The sequence below is a fragment of the Vespa crabro genome, chromosome 1, assembly GCF_910589235.1.
Source record: "Vespa crabro chromosome 1, iyVesCrab1.2, whole genome shotgun sequence".
NCBI lineage: Eukaryota > Metazoa > Arthropoda > Insecta > Hymenoptera > Vespidae > Vespa > Vespa crabro.
In genome coordinates, this window is record NC_060955.1 from 22,386,443 (window position 1) to 22,405,493 (window position 19,051).

At 26.5% G+C, this 19,051-nt stretch overlaps 3 protein-coding genes across 6 annotated transcripts; 1 reads left to right on the top strand and 2 right to left on the bottom strand.

Moving 5' to 3' along the window:
* The first annotated feature begins 900 nt into the window (after positions 1 to 900).
* On the top strand, positions 901 to 5,072 carry LOC124421775 (glutamate--cysteine ligase catalytic subunit). 3 transcript variants are annotated; one of them, XM_046957388.1, is made up of 10 exons: positions 901 to 1,071; positions 1,155 to 1,368; positions 2,093 to 2,202; positions 2,275 to 2,460; positions 2,617 to 2,789; positions 2,863 to 3,080; positions 3,186 to 3,554; positions 3,639 to 3,989; positions 4,060 to 4,241; positions 4,350 to 4,597. In XM_046957388.1, exons 2-10 carry the CDS (start codon positions 1,219 to 1,221, stop codon positions 4,525 to 4,527), a joined length of 1,917 nt encoding a protein of 638 aa, XP_046813344.1. In that variant the 5' UTR covers positions 901 to 1,071; positions 1,155 to 1,218; the 3' UTR covers positions 4,528 to 4,597. The 3 variants fall into 3 exon arrangements, with proteins under 3 accessions (XP_046813344.1, XP_046813334.1, XP_046813353.1); XM_046957378.1 differs by adding an exon at positions 4,917 to 5,072 and having other exon boundaries at positions 1,063 to 1,368; positions 4,350 to 4,562; XM_046957397.1 differs by lacking the exons at positions 901 to 1,071; positions 1,155 to 1,368 and adding an exon at positions 1,523 to 1,894.
* Positions 4,870 to 8,345, bottom strand: LOC124421792 (sulfotransferase 1E1-like). Its single transcript, XM_046957410.1, has 7 exons — positions 7,132 to 8,345; positions 6,780 to 7,012; positions 6,502 to 6,601; positions 6,137 to 6,332; positions 5,699 to 5,825; positions 5,528 to 5,622; positions 4,870 to 5,401 (listed from the first exon to the last, which is right to left on the bottom strand). Exons 2-7 carry the CDS (start codon positions 6,982 to 6,984, stop codon positions 5,087 to 5,089), a joined length of 1,038 nt encoding a protein of 345 aa, XP_046813366.1. The 5' UTR covers positions 6,985 to 7,012; positions 7,132 to 8,345; the 3' UTR covers positions 4,870 to 5,086.
* A 118-nt stretch (positions 8,346 to 8,463) lies between these two features.
* LOC124421767 (zinc finger protein 665-like) lies at positions 8,464 to 18,423 on the bottom strand. 2 transcript variants are annotated; one of them, XM_046957355.1, is made up of 7 exons: positions 18,016 to 18,417; positions 11,921 to 12,034; positions 10,449 to 11,819; positions 10,037 to 10,321; positions 9,581 to 9,811; positions 9,240 to 9,421; positions 8,464 to 9,114 (listed from the first exon to the last, which is right to left on the bottom strand). In XM_046957355.1, the coding sequence occupies exons 1-7, from the start codon at positions 18,148 to 18,150 to the stop codon at positions 8,619 to 8,621; spliced, it is 2,814 nt and encodes a 937-aa protein (XP_046813311.1). In that variant the 5' UTR covers positions 18,151 to 18,417; the 3' UTR covers positions 8,464 to 8,618. The 2 variants fall into 2 exon arrangements, with proteins under 2 accessions (XP_046813311.1, XP_046813321.1); XM_046957365.1 differs by lacking the exons at positions 8,464 to 9,114; positions 9,240 to 9,421; positions 9,581 to 9,811; ... (1 more) ...; positions 10,449 to 11,819; positions 11,921 to 12,034 and adding exons at positions 13,938 to 16,484; positions 17,081 to 17,224 and having other exon boundaries at positions 18,016 to 18,423.
* Positions 18,424 to 19,051: the final 628 nt, after the last annotated feature.

Genomic DNA, 19,051 nt, shown 5'->3' on the forward strand with positions numbered 1-19,051 from the left:
AATAAAGCAATCAAAAATTCATTTTTACAATTGTTACATTAATAATTTTAATATTTAATTTCATCAATTATTTAGAATCGTTACAATTTCTTATTATAGTAAAACATCAGTCTGATATACATATATATATATACATATATATATGTGTGTATATATATATGTATATATTTGAATATTTCTTTCTATTTTATAATTTATAATTTTTTCAAATTTATAACCAATATATTGGATTCATATTAGAAATTTATTCATTTTTTACATTTGTTATATACTAATATAATTGTTTATTTTTATTTATTTTTATTTATTACGATTTATTTATTACGATATATATATATACATGTACATACACCATATATATATATATATATATACACCATTATCATGTATGAATGCATACGAAGAGATTTGTAATATATATAGCATAATTCCTTTGAATACACAGTTAGCGACATCTATACATTAAAGTGGATAATGTATCAATCTTTCACTTTCAGTACAATCGATAAAAAAGATTGCGAATTTATCTTCAGATTAAAACTTCGATTAACGCGCATCTTCCACGCCATCTAATGATTACTTTGAGTTTACTATATTATTAATGCCTTCGTTCCAGGTAACGTCGTGTGTGTCGACAAAAAAAGTTTATTCGAAGAAATCTGAAATATAGCATTTTGATGCTGTCGTCATTAGACGCTTTAATAATTAATGATACCTTCGATGTGCTTGAGTGAGCGCGTGTGTAATTCATTAAACAAAGAAACATAACAAACTTTGATATTTTTCATTTGGATCTTCTCCATTTATATTTATATTCTTTTTTATTATTATTTATATAAATTAAAGGAATAATTAATTAGATAATTTAATAAATTAAAGAAATAATTAATTAGATAATTTAATTGGTTGGAATTTAATTGCACACACACACGCACGCACACACACACGCACGCACGCATGACACATACACCCAGATAAAACACAGATAATTCTTAGCAAAGAGATGGCGTTATACGTATAAAAGGCAATTTAACAGAAACGGTGAACCATAGTCACGGTGGAGAACATATCGTAAGTACGTTTGGTTGGTACATTCGGTTGATCTCGGTATTACTCGGAAAATATCGTTTTTCACGAGGATTCACATTTCTTAGTGTGGCAACTTTTGAAAACAAATTACTTATTGTAAGAAAGAGAAACACAAGTGATTAAAAGGAAATGGGACTTTTATCCGAAGGAAGTCCACTTAGTTGGGAAGAAACGAAAAAATTGTCGGATCATGTGCGAAAGCATGGGATCATACAATTTATTAATATATATAAGAAACTCAGAGATAGACAAGGTGATGTACTCAAGTGGGGTGATGAGGTACGTAAAATCAATTCTTTGTCTCCTACTTTTTTTTTCTCCTCGACTCGAACATAGTTTGTGGTTAACGTTTTCGCTTTGTCATTCTTCGAGTATTACTTCTTTATTATTTTTTTTTTTCCTTATTTTTTCATTAACATTCATTTAAAGTTATGCGTCAAAAAGAATCATACAATGACATAATATTTTTATCTTTTCATCGTTATGATACAATTGTGCTTACTCAATTAGAATACTAAATAAAAACAATGTCGACTATATGTATTTTTATTGGAATTTTATTTGTAATATTGGAAATAGTTATTAAATTGATGACACATGAGAACTCTTTTAATTGTATCATTTTTCTACACTGTTATTGGAATAAAATTAACTATCATTTAGCTCTTCTCTTGCATAAGCTAATAGAGATAAGATGATAAAGATTGCACAAAATGATGGAACACTGATGTTACACAATGATATCATAAATCAAGATAATTTTATAAAATAACATTGCTGGAAAAAAAAAACACTTGTCATAATTGTAATTTTTATTTGAATAATATTCTATAATATTTTATTATATTTGTCAGAAGCTCAATGTTATAAGAATCATCGGATTATTGAAATATAAATAAATTTAGTCGATATTTATTTGATACTATTATTTTTATTAATCGATATTCTTATTTTATATTTCATTATAAAGAATTATAATTTACAAATGAATCATTTTAAACAGGTAGAATACTTATTAGTAAAATTTGATGATGTAGCAAAAACAGCAAAACTTAGCTTAAGAGCCGAAGAAATATTAAAAGTTTTAAATGAAAAAGAGCTGAAAGATCCGTCGTAAGTATTATATTCTTTTAATTATCAATTTGAAAGAATTTGAATTTAATGATAAATTATTTTGTCGAATAGAAATGTTAAATCGTTATGGCGACCAGAATATGGTGCATATATGATTGAAGGGACACCAGGGAAACCATATGGAGGTTTATTAGCACATTTTAATGTTGTAGAAGCAAACATGCGTTATCGTAGACAGGAAGCAACAAAATTATTGAAACATGGAGAAGTACTAATGTCACTGACCAATTTTCCAAGGTATTCAAGTAAATGTAGTTGTCAATTGTGCTATGATATAATAAACAAAATAATAATATATAGTGTTCATATATATATATATACATATATATATATATATATATATATATATATATATATATATATATATGTATATATATAATGTATATACTTTAGGCTAGGAGCATCAGATTTTACAGATCCTCCGGTTGTACCTACTCCAAATGATGGAGCCTCCAGAAGCTTGTTTTTTCCAGATGAAGCAATATACCCAGGACACCCACGTTTTAAAACATTGACAAAAAATATTAGAGAACGTCGTGGAGAGAAAGTTGCTATAAACATTCCTAGTGTGTATTTTTATAAATATTATATCAATCGCCATGGAAATGTAATATTATTTAATTAAGTATTTCTTTGTAGTTTACAAAGATATAAATGTTCCTTCTCCGTTTAAAGAAGATCTAATAAGTCAAGGAGACGATGGATCCAGTGGTAAAGCTGCGAAAATAGATCATGTTTATATGGATGCTATGGGTTTTGGAATGGGATGTTGTTGTTTACAACTTACTTTTCAAGCTTGTAATATAGATGAAGGTCGAACATTGTATGATCAACTTACACCATTGTGTCCAATCATGGTTAGTGAGTTAAATTTAATAAATCATATATTTTCAAATAAAGGAATGTTGAGTTAGAATACTTGTTCGTGCATACGTTACAGACATTTGTTTAACATTCGACAGTTGGCTTTAACTGCTGCTAGCCCATTTTATCGTGGATATGTGACAGATGTTGATTGTCGATGGAATGTAATTTCCTGCTCAGTCGACTGTAGAACGCAAGAAGAACGTGGATTGAAACCTTTGGAAGAAAATCAATTCAGAATTCACAAATCTAGATATGATTCCATTGATTCATACCTCAGTGAACAAGGAGATAAATATAATGATGTTCCACTGATATATGACACTGAAATATACAAGCAATTACTAGATAATGGAATTGATAGATTACTTGCTCAACATATAGCTCATTTATTTATCAGAGATTCTGTATCTTTGTTTTCTGAAAAAATACATCAGAATGATTTGGAAGATACCGATCATTTTGAAGTAAGTAATTTTAACGATATTAGTTAATTGGACAAAATTTTTCATTCTTCTCTATTTATAAATATTACATAAATAATTTTTCAGAATATTCAATCGACCAATTGGCAAACAATGCGATTCAAACCACCACCTCCATATTCTTCTATAGGATGGCGAGTTGAATTTCGGCCATGTGAAGTACAAATTACAGATTTCGAAAATGCAGCTATTGTTTGTTTTATTGTACTTCTGACAAGAGTTATACTCAGTTACAAATTAAATTTACTTATACCAATTAGTAAGGTTGATCAAAACATGGCTAAAGCACAAAAAAGAAATGCTGTTAAAAATGAAAAGTTTTGGTTTCGTAAAGATATTACATCAAATACTGTAAAGAAAGATAATACAGAAGAGGAGTATGATGAATTTACCATTAATGAAATTATTAATGGCAAGGTACTAATTCGATGAAGTAATTAAGTTTATCATATGGAACATATATAAAAATATATATGTATATTTATAGAATGGCGTTTTTCCTGGATTAATACCATTGGTTAATTCTTATCTTGCTAATATGGATGTGGATGCAGATACACATTGTACAGTACAAAGATACATGAAATTAATTCAAAGACGTGCATCTGGTGAACTCCTAACAACAGCTGCATGGCTTAGAAAAGAAGTAATCTCACATCCAGAATACAAGTTAGTTATTTTGTTTTTTTTTTTATTCTTACTCGAAGTAATAATATTATTAGCACTTCGTATAAGAGTATATAATATATTAATCTACAATCTATATCTATGATACAGACATGATTCTGTCATAACACAACGTATCAACTACGACTTAATGAAAAAGATAGATAGTATCGTATCCAATGAAGTTTCTTGCCCAGAATTACTTGGACCATGCATAGCATCTAAAACAACCGAAACAATACCACCAGCTGTTGCTAAAGCAGAAAAGTGCCGAGACATGGATTGTTAATGATAGTATTTTTACTATGACCCAATTTTTTGCAGGTATATCAATAAACTTTATAATTTATTTTATTCGATATACGTTGTACGTATGTCACTTAATGTCTACTTTAAAAAGAAAAGAAAAAAAAAAAAAAAAAAAAAAAAAAAAATCAAGAAAGAAATTTGCTTTTAATGCTTTGAAATTTTGTTTCGTTTACATTTATATTACAATAATTCACATTCCATATGATGCATTAAGATGATTTTTAAGAAAATAATATTAAAATACATATTATCAGTATTTTTAAATAAAACAAATTTCTTTGTATAATTCAAAATATAATGTACACAATTTCATTTTTTTTTCTTTTTCTTTATTTTTTTTTTTTTTTTTTTGTTTTAATATATTGACAGTGGTGCTGAATAAATATAGTAAAATAAGATTTTTTAAATGAACATAAATTTTCAAGAATTCTTATAACGATTAGTTATGTGGCAGAATGTTGAATGTTCAATAAAAAGTATTTGTTACACAACTTGTTACACAAATACGATTGGAAATCCTGTAAATTATTTCATCAATTTTATTTTATTAATTCGAAATCTAAGTTGTTAAAATTTGGGAATCTCATATCAGTATTCTTTAAATTTTCTGCAATCCATTGATTAGCTTCAATTTCTAATGTTGGTGTAAAGAAATCCTTCCAACCACCACTTTGCCCTTGTCTGACAAACGTTTTTTTTTCCATGATATTGCATTCTTCTAATTGTGAATAATTTACCATTTGATTATTACGAAAATTCTTTATATCCAAATATGTTGCAAGTTTATTTAATTGTTCGTCACTATATACTTTTCCTAAGAATGTTGCAATTTTTTTAGATGTTTGCAGGAAATTCTAGAAAGAAAACGATAAATACATATGTATAAATATATATTTATATATATAAAGTATTTGAACACAGTTTAGATTATATTAGTAAAATAATAGAGAGTAAATATTTTTACAATATCATATACATACTGCTTGTATTTCTTCATAAAATATAAACAAAACATTAGGATGTTCTTTAAGTGCCCAAGCCTCTTTTAAATGTTCCCAATATGGATTCCATGGAGCTAAAAATATAAAAAAATTCATCATTATATTATATCAATTAATCACAAAGATAATATTTATATAAATAATACCTACTTAAATTATTTTGAAAGTAATTCCAAAATTGTTCGAATGTACCTACATAACCCATTGTTTTTATATCCTTACACAAATTATACCATGAAACGCCTACATCCTTAGGATTTCTTGCAATATAAACTATCTAAAAAAAATTGTAATATAAAATTCTAATTATATGACAGAAATATAGGGGTGTTCATAAATGATTATCCTGATTTCAACAGTTCATAATATTTTACTGATAAAACTAATTAATATGTTCAAGTTTATTAACTTTTTTTCTTTATGATTAGGAACTTTATTTATGGACCAATGCATAAGTTTATGTTTCATTGCAAGTATCAGATAAATAATTATAATATATCATAAGCAGGATAATCATTTTTGTATACGCTCCATATGAAAATGTTCAAATAGAATTTTAAAAAATAAAACAATTGAATACTTTCTTACTTTACAACCAGATTCCAAAATATTAGGTAATAGGCTAAATGGAAAATGTGTCTTAATAAATCTGGGTGAAGACATTTCTTCCAAAACTTCATATCCAGGTCTTGCAATTGATCTACATAATTGCTCTTTACTTGAATCACCTTTATTCATTTCTATAAATTCCTTTGTTACTTCAGGATGATTAAATAAAGAAAATCTAAAATACAAAGTTTATATATATATATATATATATATATTTATATATATAAATTCTGTGTGCATTACGTATGTCCTTATGTGTATATGTGTGTGTGTGTAAAATTTTAATAGGAAAAATATTTCAGAGCCTTTTTTCTTATTTAATTAAAAGAGACATTTATCCTTACTCCAAAAATGGAAATTTTTCTGTAAGATATTTAGTTTTTGCCGTATCATAATCCAAATTATTGGACAACATCCAAACAAGTTCTTGAGTCAATGTGGTTCCTATCAATAGAAGAAAATTGATCAGTATTAGAAAAATAAGATAAAAGACAAAAAATAGGTAGATAAAAAATAAGATATTCATATTACGTAATATATTTATCTAATATCCCATATAATTTAAAGTGGCATATATAAAAAAAAAAAATCTAGAAAGAAATAAATTTATATAAATATTTACCTGATCTTGGATAGGACATTACCCAGATATCAGTGGATTTTGCTTTGAAATTATAAAATCCTTCTCCTTGTTTCGTGTAATTAGATGGAAAAATATATTTTTTCGGTCCAACCATTACCCAACCAGTTCTTTCACCTTTGAATACTTTTAATAATTCTTTCGTTTTTTTTTCATTTAAAAATTCATATACGGGTAGTCTATTCATCGTAACTATATTGCTATATCTTCTTCATCTGAAATCAAATTTACGAAAAAAACGAACACTTATGCTCTTTAACTGTATTTATCTATAAAAATTACTTATATTAGAAAAAAAAAAAAATATATATATATACGAACGAATTACACACACAAATTAATATATATTCGTTGATGATGTATAATTCTATTTAAACTGCTATATCCTCTAACTAAAGATATACGTTAATAAAATTTGAATAAATCAACAAATAAATAGAGTCACGCGAACATCCATTCACTGGAAGTTCATGCGATATACTAGATATATAACTATTTGCTACCAGATTTTATTGACTTGGAGTTAAAAATTCAGTAAGAATTTAGGCCGACCATTACACTACTTTCTCCATAATAACTAACGGCTTTCTCTATCCATGTCACAACACCATTAAAAGTATGCAGAAAAAAAATATAAAAAAAAATGTAAAAATATTTATCCATACAATGATTAATTAAAGAGAGATCGATATTAGATTAAATGCATGTTTATTAAAATCTCTTTTTTTTTTTTTTTTTTCGTTAATAAAATAATGACAATCGTATATTATATCGTTGTATATATACATATATATATATATACATGTAATGTTGCATATATATATATGTGTACATATATATGCATACATTATATTTAATGTACATATAACGCGCGAGCGTACAATGATCTATTCGCATAACTGCGGTCAATGTTTAATACAACACTGTTATGTATTCATTGTTATATTAATACTATTATATTATTTTTATTCAAGTCTAATAGTTTACATAGGAACTTCATATTTTTTTTTGTAAATTCATTTACAAATCAGTATAAATCAGTCTTATCGTGTTGTAATTATAATAAGCGTAAGCACTCTTTGTTAACAGCTTGTCACTAATATAATACGTGTTCCATGTAATATATCAAAGAATATTCTTTGGTCTTTTTTATAAAATAATTCTTATCAAAGCTGTGAACTTTTAATGTGACATCTGTTTAGAAAAGTTATATTGTTTACATATATACACGCACACATACAGATAAGAAAGATTAAATAAAATATTTTTTCTTTTTTATGTATGATATATATATATGGGATTCGTAACAAAAATTAGACCCTTCAGTACTCCACTATTAATGTCTGTTTGTTTAAAATGTAGATGCTCATTCCCACATATATATTCTACATAATAATACTTCGTTTATAACAGAACATGCAAAAATATGATTACAGAAATATCGATATATATAATAATTAATAATAATGTGAAACTATATTGTAATACTGCAAAAAAGAAAATATTAATACAACATAATCTATTGTTTTCTTTCTCTTTTTTTTTTTATTGATTATTATTATTTACTTTTTTTTTTTTTTTTTTTTTTATGTATATATATAAAAATGATTATTTACTATTTTTGATAATTTTATTTACTTTGTAATAACAAAGAAAATTCAGTGTATTTTCTCTTTAGAATATTATTTTAGTTTCACACATGCGCACATACACAGTCTCACGTTTCTCGTTTGTACTTATTAACGATTATATTAATACCTGTAATATAATTTTTACATAAACTGAAACATTTTTTGAAAAATTATAAAAAGAATTAAGAAATTAAAAACAATCAGAGTGCAGGACATTTTGGATCACTGTACTATTTTCTGGTATAATATCGTATGTATTCTCAGTCGATGATCCAGATAATTCGATCATTTTTTCCAAACTTCTGATTGTTTCATTATTTTGTACATTTTCATTATATACATATTGACTAATATTCTGTTGATTATTGCTATCGTTTTCCTTATTAATATCTTTGGATATCACATTATTAGCAGTCTCTTCATATTTCAAGATTAATAATTTATTACTCTCGTTATCTGTATTCCTAGATGTTTCTTTATCTGTATTCGTAAATGTTTCCTTATTTGTATTCATAGATGTGTCAAGAGTAACGTGATCATTGATCTTTCTTATATATTTAGTCCTTCCCTTGTTCTTTAAAAGATCTTTTAATTCAGGATTGGCTAAAAAGCTTTTACAACGTTTGGTATGTATTTTCATATTATCCCGACGATTGAAAGCCTTGTTACAACCAGGACAATGGTATCTAAAATAAATAATAATTAAAATATAATTTTAATTACATAATGTTGGGATTCGTTAAAGAAAAAGAAAAAGAAAAAGAAAAAGAAAAAGAAAGATATATAATTTCCTTTATGACATTATATTCACCTTATTTCACTATGTACTGCCATATGTGCAGCAAGATGCGATTGTTGGGCAAAAGATTTCTCGCAATTATTACATTTGTACTTTCTAATACCTTCATGTTTTAAAAGATGTTCTTTTAATATATGACTGCTTTTATATACATTCGGGCATAAATCACATTTATATTTAGCAGCTGCGTGGACCTGTAAAAAATAAAAATAAAAAATATTTAAAAAGAAAACAACAAATATGAAAGAAAAAGAAAATCGTAAAAACTATACACACACAATACATACATATGGACACACACACACACACACACACACACACAATAAAGTAAACATTATGTAAAAGAAATTTACATTTTTATGATTCAACAATGTTTTTCTGGATTTTAAAATTTTCCCACAAATATTGCATATATAATCACGTGTATGAATATTTTTCATATGCTGTTCTAATGCTGTTTCATTAGATAAATAAGCAGAACAAAGCTTACACATCACAACTTTATCTTTATTATGAATAAGCATATGGGCTCGCATTCTCCCTCTTGAGTAAAATTCTTTTCCACAAACATTGCAATGTATGTCCTATTTGATAATAAGAAAATTAGTAGACAAAAGATAAATATATACATATATATATAAATAATGCAATTTTATCATATACAATAAAACTCGATTACAGCAATTAGTATTATCATGTTGACTGCAGTATTAGTATCACAAATTTTGTTTTAATAGTGTTACTTTGACATAATACTCTAATCAAGTTTTAGTATATTTTATTAATTTTTTTTTTTTTTGTTACGTTACCTTTACTGGCTTATGTGTCGTGTTATGATAACTCAATACTTGACGACTACAACTGGCAAAATCACAGATCTTACATTTGAATGGTCGAGCACCTGTATGAGTATTTAAATGTTCTTCTAAAAGGACCGCAGTGACATATCGTTTTTCACAGAGATGACACGCAAAAGGTTTTATTTTTAAATGACGTTTTCTAATGTGACAGCGTACATTACTTATAGTTACCGTTGAAAATTCACAAGCTGTACATTTATATGGTCTCATTTTCAAATGAGCCCAAACATGAACCTAAAAATCATATGTATATTTAAATATTTTGATTTAATTTTATATGTATAATATTATAAAGAAAAAAATAAACGAAATAATAATTTCTCTTGTTTATAATATTATAAAATTTGAGTTATATGTATACCTGACATTTGTCCAATCTAGGGTACATTAATCCACAAATGTTACACTGAATAGTTCTTTTATCAGTGATTGTTAGATTTTTTTCGACAATGCTTGAATCAACAACTGACATATCTATCTTATAATATTTTTCTATTTCTATTTTTTGCTCGTGGCTTATTAATTCGGAAATTTTACCAAATTTTCCATTTCTTCTGAGCCGTTCATTTAAATTATTCTTAAACTCTAATTGTTGAGATGTTCCGGGAGTAATATCTTTTTCGCAATTGTGTTGTATCTTCTTTCTCGATAATTGTACTTCATTAGGTACATCTAATGAAGAGCTTGAAACTTGTTCTGCAAGGCATTTATTTCTTACGGATTTAGAAATAGGAACAACTTCGGATATGTGAATATGATTCACTATTGAATTTGCATCGACTTGTTGATTTGATTCTGCTTCGTCTCCAGGTTGAGGACTTGTATTTAATACAGTTTCATCTTTCTCAGATTTTGGCTTATATGGTTCCTGTAATAATGTGTCATTGGAAGCCCACACAAATTGATTTGATTGTAAAACTTGTACTTTATGTGGTATAATATGATCAGAATTTTCATTTTTTATATTATTTTCATTAGAATGGCACTTCACTTTTTTAGATAAATTATTTTTTTTCTTTTCATGCATATTGTTATTATCCACATTGTTTTTATTATTGTCATGGATTTTATTGGACAATATTTCTTCTGTTTTGTTTAAATGAACAATAGATTGATTCTCATTAATAGAGAATTCTTTGGAAGCATCTTTAGTATTAGATATAAAAAGAATATCAGCTTTGGTTGTATTTGTATCGTCATGGGACAGTATTACTCTTGATTCTTTTACATTATTGAATCTTTTAAGATTAAAGGAATCAATTAAGGATTTATGAACAGAACTTTTACGTCTTGTTTTTTTAATCAGAGAAGAATGGGTCTTATTATCTTCACTTCTTGTTTCTCTTAATGTTGCTTTTCTCGTTCTGTTTTTTTTTTCAGACTGATTACTTAGTTTACTTTTATCTATTTTAACATTTGTTGAAGATATCTGAGAAATTTTAATAAATGGCTCTTCTTTTGAAGAAAAACTTTTCTCTAATTTTGTAACGTTACTGCAATTTCTTTTATCGTTTAGTTCAGTCTCTTTTATATTTGATTGTTTGGCGGTAACAAAATTGTTCAAATTTTCAACTGAACAAACATTCGATTGATCTAATTCACTTTTTGAACGATTTTTATAACTACCTGATTGATGACATTTTCTAGGAGAAGGAAAAGCATTTTCTTTATCAAATTCGGCATCGTTTTCCATGTGCACTACGTTGATTACATCTTTTACAGTTTCAATTTTCTAAAAAAAAAAAAAAAAAAAAGAAAAATAAATAAACCGTAAAAAATAATTTTTTTACCTTTTAATATAACTCATAATAATAAATAAATTAAATATCTTACATTAGTTAACTTGTTTTGAGTATGATGACAAAGGTCATAAAAATCGCATAAAAATTCCAAAGTTCCTAGGCATCGCACACATACTACCTGTGGTAATCCGTCATCCTTTTGAATCTGAAACATTTTGAAAAAACTTTATTTCACTTTAAATTAATAATCGATAACGATTATTATAAAATAGAAATATAATTCTTAAATGACGATTTAATACATACAATCTCATACGATGTATTTGATTTGTAGAAATTCTATTATTTCATGTGAAATATTATCTTCTTGCATAAATTATAAATATATTAATAATATAGTAAGGTATATAAAAAATGAACAAATATTAGACCCCAAAATATTATATCTTTATTAAGACAGCCATGGAATCGAAAAACATGTTTATTGTCAAAAAAATCACTATTTCCTATTTACCTAGCATCATTAACATATTCTTATTAATGCCCATGCCAATAATTTTTTATATTGGCCAAAAGTACAAGATATTCTCTCTTCTCAGAAAAATATTTCAAGTTGCATAATCATTTTATAAAATAGATATTTTTTCTTATCACTGAAATAGTTTTGGAGAAGTATTCTATTTAAATATTTATGTGTGTATGTGTATGTTTATGTGTATGTATATATATATATATATATATATATATATATATATATATATATATATTTATATATATATATACATACGTACGTATCTTATAAACGAAAAATGATATTATGATCACATGAAGACATAGTTGCTTCTTCATTTTTGTTAAAGAAGCATTAATAGTCTATTGCTTTCTTTCTCCTTAGTAATAATATTAATCAAAATATCATTCCAAATTTGAATATTATTATTAACTATCATTTTATTACATTATATTCATTATGTTTTCAAATTTATGATTACATTTTATTAAGAAATCCTCAATTAAGGCACTTACATTTCATTGTGTCTTTTCGCATAGTGTATAAAATAGTTTATAAGAAGAATCTATAAATTATTTTATGTTCATATGTATAATTCTGGGGCAGTTCTTTTTTTCATATTGTTTTAATGTAATAATGTGTATATAATAAAATATATCCAAAAATATAGTATATAAATACTATATTTTTTTTTTTTATGAAGACTTCAAAAATTTAGAGTTTTCTGAAATACTCTTATATGTAAAAATATATAGAAAATTCTTTTCCTCTCTTTCTCCTTCGCTCTGCTACTCTAATATTTAAAGTATTTTTTTTTTTTTTTTTTTTTTTGGAAGCCCTATACATACTATACAATTTTATGTTTCTGAACACATTATGTAGTGCTGTAGAAAAAAAACATTAGTGTGCAACCAATACAATCTTTGGAAACAAATTTCTATTATGTGTTTCTTTTGGCGTTATAAAAGAGAACTTTTGTTATTAAACCATATATGGTCGAAATATTAATAATAAACGTAATCTCTTAAATCTGTCGTACTATGTTGAAATATGCAATTGTTTGCTATTAAATAAATTTATATTGTTTCTTAGTTGAATATATATATCACTAATATATATCATATCTTTATTACAAACAAATACTAACAAAAAAGAAAAAAAACTTTGTGATAATAAAAATCATATACACTATAATAATTATCAAATAATAGCATTAGAATTTTTAAAAAATTAAAAAAAATTTACAAGAATTTAAAAAAGAAATAAAACAAAAATAAAAAAAAAAAAAATGTTATTACCTTTTACATGTTTTTTGAAGTCCAAATTAAATAAGTCGTTATCTTCGTCTATATATTAGAAAATGCAATCTATATGACATAAAATTGTTACGTAATTGATCTATTTATGATTTAGTAAATCAAATGACTTACCAAATGTCTAAACAGACAATTTGTAAATATAGAAAGATGTTATATATATGTATATATAACATATATGTATATATATATATATATATATTTATATTAAAACAAAAAAAAAAGAACCATTTGCTAAATTTATCTTTCTTCTTTTGTTTAATACTGTAAAGCTTGTTGAAAATTAAATTAAATTTATTACATAATAGAAAAGAAAAAAATAATGGAAACGAAAATGTTTCTTCTTCATTCTATTAACGCGATGAATTTTATAAAATTGCAATACAAACTATTTATATTCTATAAATCACATATTAAATTTGCCAATTTACTGTGTGTCAATGTTTCGTGTTATTCAATATAGAGTTTAAGTATCTAACATCATTTTAATTGCAACTTCAACAAATTCACTACTTTTTTTTTTTTTTTTATGCACACAAGTATTATTAACTAAATGTATATAATCAAATAAACGTGAAAAGAATACTATAATATGTCAAATGCATAGCTATAACGTAATATACAAATAGTAATACATAAAAGTAAAGAATAATAAACTAAAGTATGAAATGAAGTCAGTGACACAATTGAATCATTATAAACAAAAGCATATCAAGTAGATGACTATCGAATAATATTTAGGCATTAGCAGAAAAGTAAATTTCTAATACCATGAATAATGTATACAGTATCCCTAATATTACCTCTTTTTCTCTCTCGATAATGTATATAATATCTCTAATATTAGAAAAACTTATTTCTACTTTTGACAATGGTCTAAATGAGCTTCACAATATTACGCATGCATTTTATATACATGTATCAATCTCAAATTGCATTTTTGTCAATAGTCATTTAATGTTCTACTTGGAAAATTCGTTATTCATAAATGAGTTTGCATAATATAAAGATTATTGTTACTTCTCATTCGATGCACTTGATGTTTCATCAGTAGTGGAAATAGTTTTTTGTTTATTATCAGTCTTTTTTATTTCAAAATGTCTTTTCCTATGTACTTTCATATTATCACGTCTATTAAACTTTCTTCCACATTCTGGACAAGCATGTGTCTTTTCACCATGTACATGACGATGAGCTGCAAGGTGACTAGCTTGTGCGAAAGTGGCTCCGCATTTTTGGCAAATGTGCTTTCTCAAGCCTTCATGTTTTAATAAGTGCTCGTTTAGGAATGCTTTTGATGCGTACCTATTATTGCAAACATTGCATATAAAGGGTTTTGGATTGGAGTGCTGCAGTACATGCGCTTTATATTTAGATGCTACCTTAAATGTTTTACTACAAATTTCACAGGTGTATGTTGTTGCATGTCTCGTTTTTATATGTTCATTTAACACTGACAAACTTGAATAAAGATTATAACAAAATCGACATCTAAAATTACGACGATTTTTTAAATGAACACTGGCAATATGACTAAGCAAACGCGTGCGATATGGAAATACCTTGCCACAGTACTCACAAGCCAGATTTTGTGGTGGTAAGTGTGATTTTCTATGAATTTGTAAGGACACTTTATGGTGATAACTTTGTTCACATTCCGTACAACTGTACGGTCGTATTCCTTTATGGACATTATCATGTTCAGTCAAATAAAATTTAGATTTAAATCTTTTTGGACATTTTGGACATTGTATTGGCCTGGGATTAGTATGCGAACATCTAATATGCTTCATTACATCAGATTTACAAACAAATTTAGCGTTGCAGAGAATACAAGTATATTGCTTAATTCCAAGATGAGTTTTAACATGAACTGTGCATTTATCTTTACGTTCATAAAATTTTTTACAAAGTTTACAAACATATCCATTTTGATTGTCAGCCACAATGTGTTCAACATTATCGTCTACGCGTATTTCTTCCCCATCAATCCTAAACAACTCTTCAGGATTTTGTGAATTTTCCAGTCTCTGTTCGAATTCAGTTAAGTCCTTTAACTTGATTGAATTATTTTTCGAATTCCCACTAATAATAGAACTAATTATACTATTTGCTTCTACACTGTTATGATTTTCAAGTAAGTCTACGATAGCAGTATCTACCAAACACGAGCCTTGATCTGGGAACACTTTTGCTCGTACTGTAGCTATACTATCACACATTTTCCTACACAATTCTACGGTAAAACTAATGTCTTCTGCATCATTATGGCGATTTCTTGATTCTTTTACAGAAACTTCTATGTTCGGTGAACCTGAGACGATAGTAAGGAGCTTGTTCAATGCTGTCGTTGGAATTTGTATAGTGTGAGAATCTTGTTGCTTTCCACTTTGCTTTTCAACGTTCTCAGTTGTATTATTGCGACAGTTAATATTATTATCTGGAGAAACAGTGTTATGACTTCTTAAACGATTTGCAATTGGAGTATTCAATTCATTATCTGCAGAATTCTGGTTAGTTATTACATCTGCACTTTGTCTACTTCTAAGCCAACGTGTATGAGAAACTTCAGGATGTTGAACAGTCTGTGATCCATCTACTTTCTGTTGACTATTATCTTCAATAGTTTGATCTTTGGAAGTGTCATCGCTATCCTTTAATGTGTGTTGATGACTTCTTAGATTTCTTTGCGACTTTGTATGATTTCTGACAACACGTTGATCTACTTCTTTTACAGTCTCGCTAGGCGAAGAATTAAGATTCTTGTCAATACTATTATTATTATTTGCTGATGTACTTGGTGCAGCATCTTCTTTCTTTACTTCGGCCTAGGAATAGATCGAATTAAACATAAATGGGTATCAGGAATCTAATCTAATGCAATTTTTATTTTAACAACAATTTACTTTCATGCCTTCCTTTATAACAACATGCTTGCTTGTGCATAAATAATTAAATAAAATATATGAAACATTCACAGCTATGTATTTTCAAGTATCATTATCTTTTTTTTCATCTTATTAGCATACAATATATAGTCAAAAATTAACTTTGTTATCAAAAAAAAAAAAAAAGAAAAGAAAAAAAGAAAAAAAAAAGAAAAAAAAGAAAAAAAACTTAAAAGAAAGCATGAAAAACTAATCTTATTTATAAACTCTTGTTTAAAATTCTTTATTTATTATAAAGAAAAATTAGCTTTAATATATATATATATATATATATATATATATATATATATATATATATATTTATATATATATTTATATGTATATTATGCATTTTTTTATTAAATAAAAAATATAAAACCTACATCATTAAACTTCCGATATTTTGCTCTAATGTAAGGCAGATAAACAAGATTATTTATTTTAGTTGCATCCTAAGAGAGCGGTAGAGCAATACATAAAATAAAATGCTCACTTACAATCTCTGTTAAGGATGGTAGATTGTATCGATCGCGTAACACTTGTTGGGTGCGTAGACACTCCTCTTGGAAGTCACAAACGAATTCGAGTTTGCCCAGACATTGAAGACAGATCGCCTTGGGCAGAGGATCCTTTTCATCTATCTGTGATTTAAACAAAATACCTAAGTACTAAGAACGTAATGCACTCTTGAGAAGGATCGTGTTTCTGAGTTCAAATTGAAGAGTTTCGTAATCAAGAAGAAAAAAAGAACAAAAAAAAAAAAAAAAGAAAAAAGTAAGCATTTAAAAATACCTATATAATCGTGAAAAGGCAAGAAAATATGTAAGCCTGAACCCTACCGCTCTATAGATACAACATGATAGAAAAAAGAAAATACGATACCCATTATATGTTTAAACAATCAAATCTTATCTTAACATGATTACAATAAGATATACTTATACCTATATGTAACAAACATTTATATATCGCATATATAATTCTATTCTTTTATATATATATATATATATATATATATATATATATATATATGACTTAATACTAAAATTTATACAGGAGCCAATTTTTTCTATATAAATATTATTTATTTATTTATTCATTATTGTAGAATTTTAATACATAATGAATAAATTCAACAGAATTATAGTTAATAAAAATCATTTCGCTTTAATACATTGTTCCAAATATCATCAGCGAGATAAATAATGTATGAAGATACAATATTTGTGATTAATTATAATAACTTAAATTAGTATGCAACACACACATACACATACACACACACACACACATACACATCGAAAAACTTCTCACGTTTCCCTACTTTACGGCCATTTTTCTAGTCCCCTACCCTAAACCTCAAGGAGCAACGAGGGCCCGGACCCCATAGCTCACACGACGCACCGTTGCTCTTACCTTAAATATTACTTACCAAAATGTTGATCTTCGAATGTATTTTCAAGCCGAGTAACCTTTTCGTCCCTTCTTCTCCAAACACATCAATGTAAATGCTTTCACGTTGTCCACATAGTCTGCAAACCTGAGCTTCTTCTTCCTTCAACTCCATTTTTATTTATCTCTGAAGGCTGTCTGAATACGCTTCTGACTACTTAACTAGTAGAAAAACAACGCTAACTTTTTAATAGTATTAATTTCCCGATTATGCCGATCATCTGCTTTCTCCCTCTCTCTTTTCAATCTAATCCATTCCATAAAACATTTTTTCCAAATGTTTAAATGAAATATATAAGAAATAAATAAATAAAAAAAAAAAATTAAACTTGCAGTGTTAACGTTACCATTTATCTTCGCTCGACTACGGGGATGCGATCAACTCGACACAGTAGTCGTTTTGATTATCCCCACTATTCGCATTATTCCCTCTTCCGAATACGAATTTCTACCAATGAGAGGTGATAAAATAATAAAGGAAAATTACTGATTATTCGATTGGTCAAATATATGTCGTGTATTCCTATGTAGTAACCAATCACGAAACGCTAGGGGAAAAGATGATAGACAAATCAATTGCATACATGACTATCAGTTTATTATTAATTATAATTATTATATATAATCGCTAAATATTTTATTAGTCAATTTATTATTAATTATAATTATTATATATAATCGTTAAATATAAGAATCAATTAAAATTGTTTTCAATACATATATATCATTGGAGTTGATTTTGATCAGTTTCTATTGGCTTCGACGGGGAAAGAGGGAGTAAATTCTAAATATGATTTAATTTTTTGGTTATTTGCTTGTACATATATACATCGCATTGATATATTTAATCAAGGAATAATAAAGAAATAAAAACGTAACATATTTACTTTTAAAGAGCCAAACAATAATAATTATCTTGTATTATATTTATTTTTATCAAATCTGATTGGCTACTGTGTTTCCATGGTAACGAATCAGTGCCGTAACAAAAGTTGTCTATAGAATGGGCACCTACA